Source organism: Leguminivora glycinivorella, chromosome 6, assembly GCF_023078275.1.
Source record: "Leguminivora glycinivorella isolate SPB_JAAS2020 chromosome 6, LegGlyc_1.1, whole genome shotgun sequence".
In the NCBI taxonomy this organism is placed as follows: domain Eukaryota; kingdom Metazoa; phylum Arthropoda; class Insecta; order Lepidoptera; family Tortricidae; genus Leguminivora; species Leguminivora glycinivorella.
Genome location: NC_062976.1, coordinates 23,906,721 through 23,928,356, shown reverse-complemented (window position 1 = coordinate 23,928,356; position 21,636 = coordinate 23,906,721). Strand labels below are relative to the sequence as shown.

General features: G+C 36.2%; 1 protein-coding gene across 3 annotated transcripts in view; it reads right to left on the bottom strand.

Moving 5' to 3' along the window:
* LOC125227585 (leucine-rich repeat neuronal protein 1-like) overlaps nucleotides 1-21,636 on the bottom strand; it is a 476,226-nt gene that overhangs the window by 210,570 nt on the left and 244,020 nt on the right. For 2 of the 3 annotated variants that reach the window (XM_048131927.1, XM_048131925.1), the window contains exon 4: nucleotides 20,952-20,999. The exons of the other annotated variant lie outside the window; for it this stretch is intronic. In XM_048131927.1, coding sequence (XP_047987884.1) covers nucleotides 20,952-20,999 — 48 coding nt within the window. The remainder of the gene's footprint in view (nucleotides 1-20,951; nucleotides 21,000-21,636) is intronic. 3 annotated transcript variants of the gene reach the window in all.

Here is a 21,636-nt window from a genome sequence, read left to right as displayed (position 1 = left end):
AGTTTCGTGAGCGTTTCGTGAGCGATTGTTCCATTCGGCTAGCCACCCAGTCCTACCGTTTATAAAGTGTTCAAGCACCATAACAGTAGATCTCGAAACTCGAGGAGCGATCCGCGTCGAACGCACGCGGTAACTAATGTCGCCTTCGAATTCAAGTTATGATACTTGGGAGACTTTGGAAATGGCTTTATTTGAGATTATGTTCTCGTAATGTAAGTCAAAGTCTTTGAATTGAATTCTTACACGACAAAAAAAATCATTTCTTGTAATTGTTGAACTTGTAGACCATCATCATCATTCGCTTGCCTTTATCCCAATTACTTGGGGTCGGCGCAGCATGTCTTTTTCTTGCACACTTCTCTATCAGACATCATTTCATCATTCAATTGCATTCGTGCCATATCATCTCTCACACAGTCCACCTACTTTTTCTTCGGCTTTCCTCTCCCGCTTTCTCCTTCCCCAGTTATCCGTAATACTTGTGGACCACTTGTAGTTGTTTATAAGACACTGTGTTTTTTTTTGTTTTCCGTTAAATTCGACACGCAGTTAGGTTCATCATCAGAAACCACCCTGTATATCGCTTTTTGTTAAATTCGGAAAAAAAAATTTTTTTTTTCGTGTCCATAATCATAACATTAAAGTCATTGTCAAGTGTTTGACGGCACATTTCAAAACGAATAACATTAGGAAGTGGTAAGGGATGCCACACACGTGTTCAGTATTTTTTTTTTTAATAATTCGATAACCGTAAGACTTAAGAGGCTAGTTTCTTAGAGGGAATTGATTGTATTTGAACTAAATAATCTTCCCTACAAAAACAGGGTATATAGTCGAATACCAATAATAATATGAATAGGTATTGGAAACAAGTGACCGACAACTATGGGCGGCTTAAAACTAGAATATTTTTACGCGCGTACATACGGTCATTTCTGTACTTACGCGTGCATAATTTTTCCCTACATATAACGGACGTAGCTGCAACTGCTGCCAAGCTTAAATGGGACTGGGCAGGGCACGTCTGCCGGATGCCGGATGCCCTGTGGGCCAAGATAGCCACACGTTGGGTACCACAAATTGTAAGGCGTCGCGGTAGACCTCGCCAGAGATGGCGCGACGAGCTTGATGCCTTTAACGAGGACTGGTGGGAGACTTCAGGGGTTAGGGATGCGTGGAGGAATTTGAGGGAGGCCTTTGCCCAACAGTGGGACAATACGGGCTCTTAATAAAAAATAAATAATAAAATAAAATAATAAATGATTCATACGCGCGATCGTGTAAAACACTAGTCTGAATCCGTAACAAGCAATGTCGAGGCTTATTATATACAAAGTGTTTCCGGTATCACTCAAAACCTCAGACACCCCAACTGATTTTTATTTTTTTAAACTCATCTAGCGTATTCATCTTTTAATCTGATGGTTACTTTTTTTTTAATTGAATTTTTAATTTTCTGTACAGCTCTACTTGACTTTTAGCTCTACACTCAATAAAATAATTGCTAACTACCATCATAAACCATAATACTATTTATTTGTGTACGTTACTGAAACGACATAAGGTTCACCAATGGACAGCTAAGATGTCACTGTAAAACACTTTAAAACTTTGTCATAGTAAACTTCAAATTGGACAAGTAATCGCAGTAAGCAAATTTAAACCCAATATTCAAAGCGACAAGGTTGTAATTAGGTACGAGTTCAATTTGTTATGACTTATGATAAACATTAAGATTAAACTGACAAACAACGTCAAACTCGTAGCGGAAAAAATAATCGTCCAAGTAACCAGCCAGTATTAATACCCCCAAATACTGAAAAAGGTAAACAACCTCTATCAATGCGATATACACAATGTTGTATTACGAATACAATAGAATAGGCACATAAAAAATACTAATAATACAAATTTAAATAAAAATATTACCCCCATCAAGATATAGCTCAATCGATTCTACTCTCGATTCTGAACAAACTGTTTTCAGGTTTTTAGTGTTAAGTGAAACACGGTGTATAATGTAACTATTAACTTTACAGCATACTTGCATGCTCTGTATCTATTATCCACAGTAAGCTGCATGCGGAAAAGTGCAGTAAAAACACGACTGCAGACAAAGTGCATTCCTACTAAAGGGATAATGACTTCCGTGAGCTAGACTAGACCTAGTACTCAGTGCTTTGCTTTTGAAAGACTGTGAATAGAGTTCTTTGAACGATTGTCTTGTTTTAAAGATTTTTATAGGTAGACAGAAGAGAGGAAACAGGAAAAAAGACATATTTCAAGTCAATAGAACTGTAAAGTTATGTTTGTTTCACGTTCACTAAAGTTATCAACCCGATAAAATTAGTTTGTCCCTTTCTAACACCAATACGTCAGAAGGGACAAACGAACTTTATCGGCTTGATAACTTTAGTGAACGTTTAGGGTTAGGGTCGGTTGCTTCAAACCGTATTTCGCCGCTAAAACGTTCACAAAATTTTATTCCATGGGAAGTTTCTGAGTGACATTAATATGTCTGTTAACTGTGGTTGATGCAACTGGCCCTATATAGTCCACTATTTGACACTGACATTTGCTAGCATATGTATAACTTACTTTATGTATATCTCAATTACTGAATATGTTAAGTACCTAATTATTACTGACATAGCCTTCGATTCGGCTACAAGCCTTCACAGAAATAAGATCATTAAGGGCTTTATTGATAATAATGACTAGGCTTCTGAAATTTAGTATGGAATGATGAAAATCAAGTTATATAATTTGCCTCCACAACTATACGTTTCAATAACGTATCTTATTATTAATTGACACCTCTATTACGACAATATTGGCCATTTAGGTCACCAAATGGTCGATTATTAATAACAACTCCACGTTAGAATAGGCCTCGGCCTCGACTATTATTCATTTAAGCAAATATCCATCAATATCTTTCGAAAGCTCCTATTTTAATACTATACTTCATTCGATTTAGAACCCTATTTGATGTAACTTTAGAGTTGAGTATTCATTGAAAGTAAATATGGATAGTAAATAGACTTCAAAAGTTATTACTAGTTGGTGCGTTTCGAAGACCGAAAGGCACTATGAATGTATATAAAAGTAGGAGATAATTATCTTTTGGGTGTAGTGTAGTGAATGATAGCGAGTTTACACTGATATTAGTGATAAGTTTGTAAAACGGGGGTGCTGATAATTGAGGGTCATTATGGTAATGTGTGTTATTTGACCGTTTCAGTAAGGATATAATTTATTAGGTTTGAAAAGTTTATAGTATAACTACAGTGACATACCATTGTTTATTTCCTGAAATTGTTTTGTACTATCTACTAGTTCAATGTTTTTCAACCATTGTGTTTTTGAACGTGACCTTTGAACTTAATAATACAGGTGATATAAAAAGGGCCGTTCAAACTTTGCATAGTGACGTTTGAGGTCAAAATGCAAGAACAACTTTTATTATGGGACCAATGCTGTAACCGCGAAAAATAAATTGCCAGTTCCATAGAAATGAACAGCATCATGACAGTCGGAATGTATGGAACAGTAAAGTTTTTGACATGCTGCATGCTAGGCTTGACACTTCGCGAGCCCCGCCCCGCCCCGCTATATCTCTTCCACACACTCGACGAGCGGCATGAGAAGTAGCGAGGGAAGTATAAGCAGGGGCGGCTCACTCCGCGATCCTATCGCCGCGCTACAAGTACATCCTGGCGGCCGCGAGTTCGCGGCCTACTCAGGAGTGGCGCGCATTCTCACGGAATGCACGTTCGCACTTTCTATTGTTACTTTACGTCGCGAGGTTTTTTAAGCGATGTCCGCGAGTGGAATGGCTAATAATACTTAGTTAAATAGACATATTTAATAAAATAAATACCAAAAGACATTCTTATACAGATCTACTAGTGATTAAGTCCCACGGAAAAGTTCAATAAGGCTTGTGATGTTGGAACATTGAACAAAAATATATAAATACAGCGTATATACCTAGAAAGTACTCAAGACTTGAATATAATAGTATAACATTTAATGTGAGTATTAATTAGTTTGGATCCATTGGTAACCCTATCACCGGACGCCGCGCACGTGCGGCTCGTTTCTTTGTAAGAATGTTGTAGGTATTTAAAAAGGCGGCATTTCGGAAATATCAAAGCAGCCTTCTATACTTGTACTATTATATATTCTGTGGTATAAGTAACAGAGGCATAGTGTGGCCGCGCTACTCGTCATGCTCCTCGTCATGCCCACCGCTCCCTATTTTGTCGGTTTTTTGGCGCGAGTCAAGGCAACAACCTAGCGCGATTAATCGCGCGAGTAGGGCAGTGTGTGGCCGGAGGGCAACATCGCGACAGCGCGAGGAGCATAGTGTGGCCGAGGTATGAGCTCCATATGAGCATGTAGCAAGTACTCAGAACACTATGGTCTGTTTCATATCGATTTAGGGAATATAGACAATTCTAAGCGTAAGTATGACAAGTACGTGTTTCCAATATCAAATTCAAGTCACATCTCTTTCCGCGTCATTCCGTCCCGTTCCAAAACTGTCAATTCTCGGTTGTTTTCTCTTTTTTACTGCGGAACCCTTCTTTACGGCTAAGTGAGCCGTAATTTAGGGTTCAGCAGCTGCTACCCGACTTAGCCTGATTGTATTGGTACCCCTCTGGGGATTACTGTGGGTATCTCCCAAACATATATGCTTTAGAAAATGAACCGTATTTTAAAGCGTATACAAACTATACCAGTCGTAGTCAAGGATGACTGTATTAAGTTTGGTTTTATTCACTTATTAATTCGAAAGTTAAAATATGCGATTATAATTCACAGTGAGATTCGAATAGGCCGATAATTATTTTTAAATTGTTACACATTTAATTTTGAGAAATTGAAAACCAGAAAAGCAAATAAACTAACTATAAAGAGTAACTAGTAAGTAGCTAAATTATCTGTTAACATATTATGGAAGTTTAATAATTTGTCTGAAAATACAACATTTGATTGGTAAAATTATTGTAAAGCATATTTCTTTAATCAAGTCTAAAAAAGCCCAAACAAAGGAGACACCAGTCAACAGGTAACTGCCATGAGCATTACCGTTCAAAGCGAGAGGTATAAATTAATTCAAATTGTTCGAAATTTAAACCGTTCCAAATTTCAATCGTTCGAAATCCAAAAACAAAGGCCCAGTTTTCCGATCACCAGTTAGCCGCTCATCAACCGCGCTCGTAATCACTTCCTAACCCGCTCAGATAAATTCGCCTTGAGGCCTCCGTTTATTTTTGTTTAGACAATTGGAAGTGGCAATTAGCAAGACCTGCCCGGGACTTTCATTACATTAATCCGGGGAATAAATTGCGGGAGAGATAAATTAAGTCGTGGGTTAAACCGAGCACTTAGCACCGGAATTAACTGATGGTTAATTGAAACTAGGGCTTTAAAAAGTCTGAGCTGTGCAAGGGTAGAATTGTAACAGATCAGGTTACTTCTTTCTTTCTAGAGAAATATGGGTTCAAATATTTAACGCTAGATAATTTATATCAATAGGTTTTTTTCCAAACCCCTAAATTTTTTCAAATAAGAGAAAGTATTATTACAAAAATGTTCACGTATTTCTAAATATTTAGGTTTACCTGTACATAATTTCTGGCACGATTTGCTGTCGCCGTTCGAGTAATTGCACGTATTTTGTCGGTTAAATATTGTCAATGAAGTCAAAATAAATGGAACCAAATACTCAATATTTTCCAACAAAATGTGTACAAAATTCGTCGAGCTAGCACGTGTTGCGATATTGAAGTAATTCTTGTAATAATAGCATCGATTTCACCCCTGTGGGGTCGCATTGACGCCGAAGTTACCGCGTGCTGCTATTGTGCGAAAAATGTTAGTTTTCGCACGATCTGTCAATTCAGTAAACAAATACTTCGATTATAGTCACGCGCTGAATGGACACATAAATAAACGTGGATTCGGAGGGATGCGTTTAGGGACGGACGCGAGTTCGTCAGTTGGGTAGTAATGGGGAACAAATATTGTTTTAGTAATAAATATCGTTTATTGAGCATTTCATGCTACCTTTGTCCTACACTTTAATGCCATTTGTTTAATAATTTGTAGGTTGCACTTCATTTATTTGTGATAAATTGTATTTATACTGTGTTCGAATTTAGTAATGTACCTACATAGTACCTAAGGTTATTATAATAATTTCATATCTTCTTAATTCAGAAATGTACGTAAGAACGCGATAACTTACTTAAGCATACCTGCATAATTCTGGTATCTTTATAGCAAGACAGGTAAAATAACATTATTTTTAGAATAATAGTAAAAAAAAAAAACAACTTCGCTTATTTGTAACTTAAAGCAAATATTCTGAATATTCTGATGTTTTCGTTCAACAGTGACTGCCATCAGAGCCTATTAGAGCAATATTTATTTTATGCCTACTTAAAACTAGCAACAATTTGCAATTCTAAAACTTTTACAGTATCTGAATTGTCCTCAACCGTCTCGATTAAAAGTAGATGCCATTTGTCTCAAAATAACACGACGTCACAGCGCCATTACAAAAAAAACTAGCTTTAAGACCAGCCCCATACTTTACCAAATGGGAATTCTCTGTTAGTCCTCAGTCCCGTTTAATTTAATTGTCTTTGCCATTATCTTATCTGGAATAGTTTGGGTCTATTTTCCTATTATCAACCTTCTTAGACAGACCAGAATGCGCATGATCTAAGAATACGTTGAGAATAGACAAATTTTTAAGACCTTCCTAAAGTGGTTTAGCTGAGATGTGTCCATGTGATGGTCAAACTTCACTTCTAAGCTACAAGCATAAGTACTAGTATATTGATTTAGACTAACACGATTTGCACTCATAATTTTAGAACAAAACGGGATTTAATCGCGTAAACACTTACATTTATATATTTGTGATGTTCGAAACGTCGGGCCAAATATAAATGTAAGTGTTTACGCGATTAAGTCCCGTTTTGTTCTAAAATTATAAGTACTAGTAGTAGTTATTTTAGTCCTATCTAGCACGGTTTTGAGCAATTTGAAAAAAAAAAAACAATGACAATCAATACGCAAGGGAAACTAGAAAGTAAACCTATGTAACATGGAAGTGTCTAAATTATGCGTAAGTGCGTAACACAAATGTTTATGCGATTCTTATACTTACTTCGTTCCAAGTCATTCTTCAGATATCCGTGTAAGAGTGACTTTATTTCTTATTATCAGAGCGCTCGAGTCGCTAACTCTAGATGTGCTTAAGGAATAACATCCTTTATAAAGTTCTAAGTCGAGGCGACAGTGGCTTTAAGTGAGTAAATAAGTTTGCACCACGATATTTATTTTCATTCGTTCTCTGTTGATAGCCGGATCGAGGTCCGTTCGCTATGTTCTATTTTTAGAAAAAAAAAATAAGATGCTTTACACTGAAAATTTACAAATTACCTGGTCTGTTTGCAATGTTCTATTTTTTTAGAAAAAAATATGATGCTAAAGTACTGGAAACTGTCAAATGACCTATATGTTTTTTTATGTAGTTTTGGAAAGCATGATAAGATAACGTAAGAAAAGTTGTAGTAACCATCAGTTTGCAGTGCAACCAGCCCAACATCAGTTCCGTTGTAGACTTTGGCTAACCCAACCACAAAAAATAGTTAAAATTAAATTCCATATAAATAGGTGAAATTAAATTGTATAATGTACATTTTTATCATGTAAAATGTCTTAATACTAATTTTCAATACAGATGGTGTTTTTTTTACGCACTAGTGCGAGAAGTGGTTCATTATATGCCAGGTCGAAACTTCGGAGGCTCATCTGTACTGAAAAACGTCGTACGATACACGTGCGAAAAGGAGATTCGTAACTCGTGTCGATTTAAAACACTCCCTTCGGTCGTGTTTTAATTTATCGCCACTCGTTTCGAACTTCCTTTTTTACGCACTTGTATCGTAATATATTATTACTTAAGTTTAAATTATTGTATGCTTACTTATAAAAAATGACGAGTAAAATATCATACTTTATCAGTAAAAAATCTGATTCTGAATCTGTTTAATCTAGTCACCACTAAAGACCAAGTAGTTGTTTAAACAATATAAAGCACTAACGGACACCTCATAAAAGCTGAAATGAGTAGATCTAGATCATAATAACATCGACTACTTCTTATTATATTAAATAACGGTCGACCCAGATGTTACAAAAACGTTATCAAAATAGAGGTGAGAACAAAGACCGGAGATTTGAATGATTCGATCGAACGAATGAATGAATGCACTCATTTCATTCACCGACACCATTCCCGTCAACGTCATTGTAGTGATTGGGATTTTAAATTGGGTCCTATAGTCAGCGATTGTCGCAATATTTTTAAATTGGGTCTTTTATTGATAGATATCGGTCATCGCTTGATAGGTCGTCATTTGGCCGTGACATTTATTATGACGATCATAAATACTAGAACAGTTAGTAAATATAAGTAGTGGTGTGTTATTATCATTAAATAGTTGCAACGCATGTAGTAGTAGTAGTAAACACTTTATTGCACAGAACAAATTACAAGTACAGTGAATAATTGTAATGGTTATGTACAATGGCGAGATTATCCCTTTAAGGGATCTCTTCCAGCTAACCTTAGAATAACTGAAAGAGGAAAATAGGAAACGTATGTAAATATTATACTACTATATACTTACGAGTATATACATAAGACAATACTACAATATTTATAAACAATAAAGCAAAAAAAAATTGCTTTTGAAAGTCTGAAGAACAATATGAAGAATGTAGACGCGCCCTACTGCCTAAATTAATTAATATTTATTATTTAATTATTCTAATTATGTCAGGCGTATTATTAAAATTGTTTCGGAATTATAAGGGGCGGTAACTTATTTAGATAAAGATAACTAATTATAATTTTGATTGGATCTACATGTATTGAGAGACAGTCTTTTCTCGTAATTAAGAGTTATATAAAATCCAAGTCATATTATTACGCTTTACGGTACCTAATTCTTGCGAAAACATGTCAAAATAGTACTGCCTAAATGTAGCCTTCAGTGATGACACAAATAAATGGTAATTACTAGTTCTGGCACATCTTCTAAGTTAATATTATCTCGGGTAAGAGGCCATTTGATTATCTCCTTTGAGACGTTATTGACCTAAGTAGGTCAAATGCGGCAAAGAAAACAAAATAATGAAGACTTCTATTTTATATTTCTATAAAAAAGTACCACTTAATTTATTTCGACTTTCACACGAACTCGCAAAAGCAATAATAAATTAATTGTTAAGTAGGTAATTGTTAGCGCAATTTAAATTTTCTATTCAAGTTATGTTTATACATACTTAGTTACTTTGTTGTTCCGCAGTTAACCATAATTTTTTAACAAAAAATAAAACCGCCTTCAAAAAAAGCGTGTTACAAAACACGGAGAAACTAAAAAGCCAAAAATAATAAACCTTCGAATTCAGATTTCTTATCGGATTGCAATAATCTAAACATCCAAATTATAAACAAATCAATTATTTTTGTAGTCGGTACCAGACCTGTTCGTCGCCTTGCTATTTCCTGTTTGCCCCACCCAACCATACGCAGGCTGGCCCCGACTCCAAAAATAATTGATTTGTTTATAATTTGGATGTTTAGATTATTGCAATCCGATAAGAAATCTGAATTCGAAGGTTTATTATTTTTGGCTTTTTAGTTTCTCCGTGTTTTGTAACACGCTTTTTTTGAAGGCGGTTTTATTTTTTGTTAAAAAATTAATTTATTTGTTGATTTTTAGTGGTTCCTAGTGATATTATATGTATCAGTCCGAATATATGTACAGTAGTGAAAGAATTATCCTTTAACTCCTAACCGTTGAGGAGTTGACCTTCCATCATCAGCTCAGCCACATAAAATTATTACCATCAGGCGTAAATACTGGTGTACCTTTGAAAAATACACTAAGAACATTACATGTGCCTATAACATTTGAAGAGTTCCCTCGATTTCTCCAAGATTCCATCATCAGACCCCGACTTGGTGCCAATGGGACCATCTCGGGGTTATACCCGTTCGATCAGAAAAAAATTTTTGTAAATCGGTCCACGATCCTCGGAGATATCGAGTAACATACATACATAAAAAAAAAAAAAATTCAGTCGAATTGAGAACCTCCTCCTTTTTTGAAGTCGGTTAAAAATAATTTGATTTGTTCCCTAATCCTTTGCTAAAAATACTTACTATAATAATGAGTTTATTCTAGTTACTGATGTGCCGACGGAAAGTTTCCATAATTCTGAAATTTTCACATAGGAAAACTTCGGAAACTTTCCATATTTTGTATGGACAATTGTATGGATGGAAACTTTCCCTTTCATAAATTTAAATTCCCTTTATTTTTCGTGAATGTTTCGTGAACTTTTGAAGAAATTTAGGATTTTTTTTGGAATGTTTCCGCAACTTGCACATCACTAAATCTAGTCATAGTCTTGACGACTTGAAAGTCCACAGTCTGTATTATTGGCGTATCTCTAATATCATAGACCTAGACTAAACAATAAAATAATACAACTCCGATATTTGCGAACGAGAGCAAACAAAAAATATTCATATGATGGCAAATATTTTCTGTTGCGACCAATAATACGATCCATGATAAAATATTCAATCGAAATCAATAAAAACTATTTGCATTTTGCGAGTTAATTTAAATTGAAACATTCGGAAAAGCTGCAACTTCACATTAGTATTTTATATTCATTTAAAATTGGACTGTAAACGTGACTGATTGAGTTGATTTTAGAATTCATTAATTGGTTGATACGATTTATTGAATGTTTTCGAACGGCTCGCGACCGTTCGGCCAACGTTCCATGTTTGAATTCTTAAATTCAATTAGTAGCATGTTGATACAGGGTCGGTGGCGGTGGGTGTTTTATAGTGCAACCGCTGTTTACATACAGCGGTACTCACATTAATGTACTTCATTAACTATTTGTAGAACTTATATCTTTGTAATAAGACTTAAAAATGGTTATGGATAATATACCGGTGGGCACGTGTGGCGGTCGACGCACGTGTTGACGTTACAATAACAAACCGATCAAAGACCCTTTTTTATACCGGCCGGTTATTTCAATTCGAAATTCAAATAAAACTAAATGTTTTATACAGACCGAAGTTGCCAGTGTTTAGAGGAAAAAATACCGTTTACGGACGAATGTACTTGACCCTTTTTTGATGTTCGCCGGTTTTTCAAATTTAAATCTGGAATAAAATTAACCGTTCTCTTTTCATTTACGCTTCAAGGTTCAAATAGTCGCTAGGGTTTAAAGATGACAGACGAATTTTAAATCAAATACCCTCCTATCGTTTCTCAGTTTCACTTTGATTACATTCTTAAACTTACTAATTGGTCTGTTTTTCCTTTGTCTTTTGAAAATATTTGACAACTTAACTCGTCCCCTATCTTACGTCTGAGAGGAGGGTAAATACGGGTCCCAGAATCACGCTATATAGGGCTCATGGGTATAAAGGGGGACCTGTGGTCCCCTTGGATTTATCCCCCTTACGTTTGTAGATGGCGCTCTTTGTTGAATTGTAATTAGGACTTGGGTTTGATCCCTGTATCAGTGTTACAAACGTTTTAATGAGGCTTGCTTTTAATTTCTTCTCTTTTTAGAGTTTTTGGCGAAGTTTTGTATGCCACGATGAATATTAATCAGGTAAATCTGGGGGATTTTGGGTTTGAATGTTACTTCTTAAAGTTGAGAAATATCAGTAATTAAATGGTTACAAAAGAACTCACGGCCTTAAAATGGTTTTCAGTGCAGATGGTGTTTTTTTACGCACTAGTTCGAGAAGTGGTTTATTATATGCCAGGTCGAAACTTCGGAGGGCCATTTGTATTGAAACACGTCGTACGATACACGTGCAAAAGGAAATTCGTAACTCGTGTCGATTTAAAACACTCCCTTCGGTCGTGTTTTGATTTGTCGCCACTCGTTTCAAACTTCCTTTTTTACGCACTTATATCGTAATGTACTATTTTAGTACAGTACAGTTATTATCATATTTACTTGGAATAGAATGCGTCTAAGGTGCGGTTGCACCAAACTATCTGTTACGGAATTTAGCGTTCGCAAAATTTTTGTATGGGAATTTCGATAGACTAATGTCTACGTGTCTGTTAGTTGATGCAACTGGCCCTAAGTCGTCCCGTCTGTGAGCCTCTTAAGATGACATTATACAATAGATAGAAAGTTGTCAGTGGCCAGTCACAGATTATATTAAACTGGATGAATTGAGTCGATCTGTGCGAAGATAGGAGCTTGGAAGAGCATCGACAGATGCGAGCTCCCCAGAGCTTTGGCTACCCCTCTCTGCATTTTTATTGGCTTGCGTCGAAATTAAGTGCAAGGGAGGAAATGCGTGGGATTTAAAATTTCAAAAAGTCCGATATAAATACAATTTCACAAATGTCAGTTCTATGTTAAGCATCAAGTTTACATAGGTCACCTCTGTTATAATTTAAATCAACGTGGTACCTTCAAACCTTTAAGAAAAGAGTGTACCATCATAAAGGCCGGCAACGCACCTCCGACACTTCTGGTGTTTCGGGTATCCATGGCACGGGCGGCAGTGACCTATCATCAGGCGATCTGTCTGCTCATTTGCCTCTTACAGAATTAAAAAAAAACCCGAGAAATTGAAAAACGTTAGTGAATGAAACGGCAAAAGGTACAGAAAAGCAAAGAACAAGCAGCAACAACAAGTCAAACAAAAGTTGGCATAAAGAGCGAAGAAACGGTTCTAAGCATGTTTCTTTTGCAATTAATTGATTTAAGACAACTTTGCAATCGGATATCGTCACAAGGGTTGGCATTATGTACACTTGACGAAGATCGAATTTTATTTTCTAAAATTGTGACCGAATTTTGTAGGATTTTTGAAGAATTTGAATCAAATAACTGTATGTTAATGCCATTTTATGAATAAAATAGACATTGTAAAGTTGGTAGGTAGTTTTGTAATTTGCTGAATATATTTCTATACTTCTAACTATATAGATTTTTGAAAGAATGATACCATGCACGGAACGGAATAAAGCGAAAACGAAAACGTGGCCAGTAGTTATTTTTAAACCAGAGTTCTATTTAATAAATCAGATAGAAAGATATAAAGTAAAATAGTTGACCGTGACGTCACTCCAGACGATTTCATATTAATACCATATTAGCAAATCGTTCAAAATCTTTTTTTTTTAAATCGGGACTTAATCGCGTATAACTACATATTAAACTGACCTCCAACGTTTCAAGGACGGCGTTGTCCCCGTGGTCTCGGAGAAGACTGGCTTGAAATGACATCAACACCTTCTGACAGCCGCGCGAGTTTTTCGAACTACCCGCACTTGGTTTTGATTATCAACTTGAACTGTTTGCGCACTAGGGATGTTACTCTGTCGACATACAACACTGACGATATTTTTCAGTTTAATATGTAGTTATACGCGATTAAGTCCCGATTTTAAAAATAATGATGTGTAATAATCGTGAAAGTTTAAATCAGTTTCGTTCAAAATCGTTTTTTCATAGTATCTACCAAAGACATATGTAACTCCGTATCTTAGACGGATAAGTCTAAAAAAAAACGTACCTCAAAGCCCTAGAGAAAAAGTTACGGTGGTCTAGATGGCATTACACCTTTGGGGAACGCTCGGCTAGATGGCGCTAATATTAATATTTGACATTTTAACACATACCAAGCTAACAATATGGGACAAATTGTCAAAACTGAGGTTCAAAAGTTTTAAGCTTGTGTCGAGAGATGGCAGTCTATGCACTGTGATAACATATTTTACTTTGACAGTAACTCTCTATAATACTCGATCCTCTTTGGTATCTACCTACATACTGTACATTACATAGGTACTCATAATAAAGTAGGTATAATAACAATATTTGAGCCAACAAATGAGCTCATTAATCTTAAAGACTAATTTGAATTTCATGCTACGAGAGTACACAATACTATACAAATATACTTCAACGGCAATGTTCGCCCTAGGCAGTGAATGGGTTAAATTAAATACTATTGTAGTTTCTAACTCCTCACATCTTTATACTAACTGAATATTAACCGTTATTACTATAAAATAAGGTTTAATATTACTTCTAGTGGTTCGTCAGTTACCCCAGCGTCTTCGGTCATTCGAACACGATCCGTTTGACGCTCGCGTGTGGGAAGCCTAATGAAAGGGGAGCTTTAGTACCACAAACAATGTGTGTGCGGAAGATCTTAGAAAGGGTATACTGTGTTATACTTGGTTCACATTTATGGAAACCGACATTTTGGGTCATATTTGAAAATAATAGGAGCAGGCAAGACACGACGCATATTGCTGAACCATTAAACAAAATTATTCTTCCCTAATAGAACAAATGCCTTAAGGCATTAAGTCCGCCATTTGTACTTTTTCTTTCCAATTGTCCAATTAAGTTTAAATAAATAAATAAACAAATTTAATAATTCTGTTAAATATTTCTGATTTTTTTATAAGTAGTCACACAACTTAGCCCTTAGAGTTGGTCAAAGGCGCCTAGCCTTATCAGAGATAGCATACACTAGAGAATTTTCGCCGGGTTCGATTCCCTGCTAGGCCACCAGTGGGCATTGTTGTTTTTTTCTTTCGTGTATGATATCTATTTCAGTTTATAAAATTACTCTGATTCTGATTCCCTTGCACACCGTTTCTTACATTGACACGCCATTTCTATGAAGTACCAATATCGACACATACAGTTTCAATGTACAGTTAGCTGCAAAATTGCATGGAGAAAATGAATTCATTGATAAATCCGCCATGCACTTTTGCAGCTCACTCTACGAAGCTGACTGTACTACCTATGAAACATTTTAAGTATACAAATTCCAAGCAGTAAAGCACAAAAGCTTCATTGTTTAATGTCGCAGGTCACTTAGGTAACCAGTTATAACTCGACACGGTTAATAAATTGACTGATATCAACTTTTATTCCCATTGGTTTTCTGAGTGAGTAGTAGACTCCAGTGTAAAGTGATCTCGATTATTAAAGCATGAAAAGCAGCCGCTATGGAGTGTATTTGTGATTGTGATTTTGGGCATACTGCCTCTCTAGCGTACACAGTCTTTAACTATCTTTCAACATTTTGGTCCACCTGCCATCACTCTGCCTGGCAACATGTCCCGCCCAACTCCGTTTAATCTTAAGCTTGGGAAAGCCATCAGAAACGTCTCGCACCTCCGTGCGGAGTCGAATCTCAATCTCAACATTCTTCATTCGGTCTTGTGGGCCAAAATGTTGATAGTATGGTGGTCGTTTTAGGATGTAAGAAACGCCTGGCATCCGTTGGCTCGTTGGTTGAACGATATTCGACAAACTGAGAGGCACCTCTGGATGAGACTAGCCCTAGCTAGCTCAGCAGTGAGTGATTAACGACTGACATGATGATGAGTTATGTCCAAATATCGCTTTTCATTGGTGCGACAGCCTATGTACGTTTTGTTCGTCACGATTGACGCTTAGGCTAGGCTAGTTGGTTGGTGGTTGGTGTTCCCTAAGCATTACGAATAACGAGCTGTTATCTACACGCATCCGTCATTGATACCCGCCTAACAAATGGGGGTGGCGTTAAAAGGTTAACCTACTTAATTACCTGACCTGGTTAAAAGGGCGTAAGGTCTTATACAGCTTTCGATTTTCAAGCTCTTCTAAGATTATGAGCTGATAAAAGTTTATCTATTGTGTTTTAATTGTTCGAAGATTAATGATTTTATGGCATGGAATTTGAAGTAGGCGAAAGGTTTTATGCAAATCAAAACAAACAGCAGACGGATCGCATTTATGTTCAACTTCACGAAGGAGATTTTTTGTATTTTTTTTGCTAGAATTGATGTTCAATGTAGGGATGTACCGACTAGTCGCCGACTAGGCGGGAAAGCCGACTATCCGGCCACATTTGTAGTCGGCGATTAGTCGGCGACTAGTCGGAAAAAAGGGCCGATGAGTCGGCACTTTATAAGTGATAGAGTACAAACACAAATGAACAGCTGATATTGTTGTATTATGAACCTATTTGTTATGCCTTTGTTAGTCAAAATAACAACTGTGATCATCTCAGAAATATTTAAATGTCCTACCTAGGACTATCGGTTTCATAGGCAGAATTCCTACCCACTAAGCCAAACCGTTTGTTATCAATGGAAATTTTATATCTATATTCTCATTGACATTTGAACCTGTAAAAAATAATGAAGAGCGTTAACAAAGGGCCAATTTCATTCAAAAATTCTGGGGAATTAGTCGAAAATTATGTTCTAGCCGACTAGCCGACTAGTCGGCCGACTAATCGGCCACCCAAGCGCCGACTAGTCGGTAGTCGGCCTAGTCGGCCAAATCAATAGTCGGTACATCCCTAGTTCAATGTAACCATATACACATGAAGCAATTTTTTGTAAAAAAATAAATAACAAATACCCCAAAATACCCCAGGCACCCACGAGCCGAGCCGTGGCAAATTCCGGGATAACGCAAGGAGGATGATGGTTATAACTATGATAAAAATATATCTATATTAAAACTGAGCCGCCATACATAACTCTATGACTATTTGTACCTATAGGTATATGATTATGGTACAGTTAAACTCGTTAACATGCGTAAATTCCGCACGTGATCCGAATTGAAAAGGTGATAAGTGTCGCTTTTCATCCCCCTAGCAATTAAAAGCGCAGTTTAATATTAAACTCTAAGTGTAAGTTCAAACATGAATCAAATGTTTAGATATAATTGCGTAAGGGTGGAACGCTGTCTAAGTATAGCTTTGTACAGTATCTTGAGTTTGTACGCGTTAGTGATTTTGAAAGAGTCACGGCGGCGGCCGACAAATTCGTTTTCACATTACAGTACCTGCCTATTTGCTTGCAAATCCATATGTGCATCATGTTTTTTTAATGAAAAGCGTTTTTTGTCGTTTCTAAGAAAGTAGTAATTTATTGAACAAAACAACTGATTGCATTAATCTAAGAGTTTAGTAAACTGGGAATCTAAGTGATCGGAACGAGATCTTGTTAGGAAAATATACTTAATAAAACAATGACTACTTTTCTTATCTGCAATACGTATAAGGCTTTCTTGTCTATTTACGTTGTTCGCAATGTATTTCATTCAATTACTATTACTTAGTAACAAACAGGCTCTGATATTAAGCAAACGCAGTAATGTGTAAAATAGTATTTTATCAGATCTCCCCTGCAGACGGTGCGGTGCCCCTATGCGAAAATCAATTTAGTTCGAGATGACCCCTGTCAAATATGCAGCTGTAACCTTTTATTAAATTATGCCTTTAAGAATCTATGCTTCACTTTTGTTTTTCTACATATGAAAGGATAATGTTTCCCTTGGAACTCGTATTTCTTTAAGTTTAAGTTTTTGCAATTTGTACACATATTTAAAGTCACATACAGGTTGAACGCGATTTAAAATCATTATTTTACCTTTTTACCGACATACAGACGTTTCATCCAGGTTTCACTGGCCGCGATGTGTGACTTTAACCATTCGGGACTATTATATTTTATTACCCTCTTTAGAGCTAAATCACAAAAATTTGTTCCTGTCTGTTGTGTCTGTATTTTACTGAAGAACAGATACATTTCTTATGTGTTTGACGCGCGAAAAACTAGCGAACAGTCAAGATACTGTATATTGTTTGTACCATACTTTGAATTATAAAGGGGTATCTTTAATATGCTATAGAATTGAGAAAGGAACGTGTGTAACGACAACTTACTGGTTATTAACCAACTTGTTCCCCTATCGTAATCGGAGCTTCGAATATTCTAATAAGCTTGTCTGTAATCCGCTTTTTATAAGCTTTTAAGCTTCTGCGGTTAGATAGAAGTTGAGTAACTTGATTATTGAGCTTGTTAATGGATTGAGTAGTTTCGCCTTATGTAAGGTTTGTGGAGGAAATTTTTGCAGTTGATTTAAATGTAGAAATGGAAATAAATACGAATGTCTTATATGTTTTTTCCCTTGGTAAGATCACAACCCTAATGTTGTCAGGAAAATATCACTCTTTAGCAATAAGACCTTAGTCTAAGTTATAATCCTACCTAAATATGTAATAAGTACATCATCATCAAAGGTTGTCTGGAAGAGCGATCTCTTAAGCGATAAGATCGCCTGTCGTTACCTCTGTTTAATTTGTTTTTGTTTCTTGTGCATTACTTGTAAACTATGTGAGGTGTGCAATAAAGAGTATTGTATTGTATTGTATCATCTTTCTTCCAATATTGGTGACCAATGAAGTATAAAGGTAAAAAATAGTAATGATCAAAAGAAATACGATATTTTGTCGGGTTTAATGCATATAACAAATTGCAACATAACCACTACCACCATCCTCCCAAACGATATTCTAAATGTTTCTAAACACATCTAAAAGCCCATAAATTGTAAGCGAAACTCCGAAACGCTGCATTTTCATCGGCACGTGCCATAATGTTTTCTGGATGGCGTCTCATTTGCCGCCCCCACATGCTAGGGGGGAGCTAAGCAGCCTTCACAAACTTGTTTACCTACCCCTTTTGTTCCTAGCTAATTCTTCTCACTTGTTCTCCTACCTAGGCGAGACTTAAGCACCTTTACACAATGGGAACTCTCAGATCAGTTTCTCTACACTTCATTCATAATAAATTCAAACAAAGGACAAACGGGAAACCGCGATGAACTTCGAAAGGTCCGTTACCAAGTCAGGAAGGAAAGGCAAAAGTTGGAAAAACCGGGAAAAACCCGAAAATTTAAGCTCAACACCGTTCCGGCGGTCGGCCCAATATTATTCGAGGGTTTCTTTCATTCCCTTTGTTTTAGATGTTTTATTAACGTGACCGGTGACCGTGTCATACGTACGGCGCGTGCGTCGAATGCATTCATTCCCAAGTCTCAGATAACTCGGTAATGAGACTAAACAAGATTTAAAAACTTTCGTCCCTTTGATACAAAACAAAAGAAGGTGATTTATGTTTTTCCTCCATCCTTCAAAGCGAAAAAAACCCTCTTCAAAAGTCATTGACAATTTAGGACAAATATGAAAATAAAAGCGAGGAATAATTAGTCTCGCGTTGGAAGCGAAATATTCCAATAAGAGTTTAAAAGAATGCCTTTCGGCCTGCGTAATGCCCCTTCAGTTGACGCTTGCAAGATTCCGTAATTTGCCTTCTGAGTGATTTTTCGGGATGATCAGACAGATGGCGCGATATTGGGGATCCTAGTTTTATGCGGCCCTCACAGACGAGCCGAGTCGTAAAAAAGGAATTCCTCAAAGGGATCGAAAGATTTGCGTAAAATGAACGGACATATGACACGAATACATCAAACGGTCAAGAGTTGAGATTTTAAAATAAAATTTGATTAAGTATAAACAAAAGTCATTACATTTAATAACACACGTAAATATTATTTAAACACACGATACCTAGGTAACAATTTTGTTTGATAAAATAATTTTATTTGTTCCCTAGTTTCTACACAATTTTATTTTAAAAGTAAATTGACAGTGCAGATTACGTGCACGCTAAGAAATAAGAAAGTATAAGACGCTTATATGACAAGACATGGAAGGCATTCTGTACACCTCTTTTATAACGTTAGAACGATAACATTTTTAACAAGACAAAGCTGAAAGGAACTGGATAAAGTTTCCTGCTTAATTGACAAATAACAAGTATCTTTTTGCTTTAACAAGGTTAAGTCTGAATAAGAACTTTTCTTCACAGAATTTTCTGTTGAATTTAAGTATAGTCCCCGATTTTAGGTCTTTGATACTATTAAGGAATTTGATTTCAAATAGAAGAAATTGAGGATGGATAAGTAAATAAGATTGACGATATTATTTTTTGTCATTTGACTAATTTAAAATCCAATAAAGACAGAATAAACGTGAATTAACCGTGTATTTTATGTCAATATGAGACTGTCCTACAGTGTAAGTTTAAAATTGTCATTTTGCAAGTAAAACCTAAACGATACCATGCATCTAAGGTACAAAACTGTCATCCATAAGCTCATTTTGCAAGTTATGTTTTTGAAGGACATAATGATATGCACACTCCTCTCACCAAAGGATTTTAATAAAATAAATAAATAAATAAATATTGGGGACACCTTACACAGATCAACTTAGCCCCAAACTAAGCATAGCTTGTACTATGGGTGCTAAGCGACGATATACATACTTAAATAGATAAATACATACTTATATACATAGAAAACATCCATGACTCAGGAACAAATATCTATGCTCATCACACAAATAAATGCCCTTACCGGGATTCGGACCCAGGACCGCGGCTTAGCAGGCAGGGTCACTACCGACTGAGCCAAACCGGTCGTCAAACCCGTCAAATTTCTAAGTGAGAAAGGGTTTTTGTTAGTGACGTGATTTCAAAATATGCATTCGACTGTTTTTCGAAAGAAATCTAAGATTTACTTTTATAAAATATGGAATCCTAGACTGAACTGTTTATCCAGTAAAATACAGAGTTTAGAGCCAATTCCTGAACTCCGTAAATTCGCCAGCATATTCAGCGTCGATATATTTCTCGGCTGTCGCGGGTAAGTCGATAGCGCCACGTTAAACGGAACTCGGGATCGTGGCTTTAGTGTGGAGCGTTTAGCTGGGTTACCATGGGTTTTAAATGCGTTACTCGATAGGGAGAACATTGGGAAAAATTCAATTATGAAGAAAGTCAAAAATGCACATACTGGAAAACGTCAAAATTAATGGCAGAAGCTCAAATGCAGATAGTAGGAAAAAGCTAAATATGCACGACGTTTACTTCCAATGTTAAGTTTTTATGCATGAAAGGCAAAAACTTGGACTTACTTACCGTGCTAGAAGTTCGCTGTTTATAGTTTTCATGAAGTTCACCCGTCCTCTGTGAAAGAAGAAAACATATTCGTTAGGTTTTACATTTTCGTATAGTGCCTTTAATTAGATACATTTCATAAAATATTAGTCGATTTGTAAAAGTCAACGTAAGTTAAAAGTTGTTTTTCTATATAAATCATTTATTGTAGTAATATTATCATTTATTGTAGTTCCAACACTTTGCAACCTAGACTAATCTAAATACGTTTAAGCAACTTTTTTTACAAGTACAACCCATCTGGCTAAAAACTTCCTAATTTAGTTCCCAAAAGCATAACTTATCCAAAAACAAGGAAAAAAATATTCTGAAATGCAAATTCATTATTATCATTTCCGACTCTCCAGTCTCATTTACAAAAGTAACTGTCCGGAAAAATCCAGTTACGTACCAATTTATAAAGTGCCATCAGAATTTGTAAAGGGTCGAAGGTGCTCGGGTCAATGACCGGAACTCACACCTGATGTCCACTATAACATACTAAATATATCTTACACACCGGCCGGCCGAAATGACAACCGTAGACGCTAGAGGCTGATCGCAATGCAGTCTGACTCTGTCGCGCCAATACGGAAGAGCTATAGAGAAAGCTAGCTACGATAACGATATTGTAAGCGTTTGTGCATTTGGTTACCCTGGCCACTAA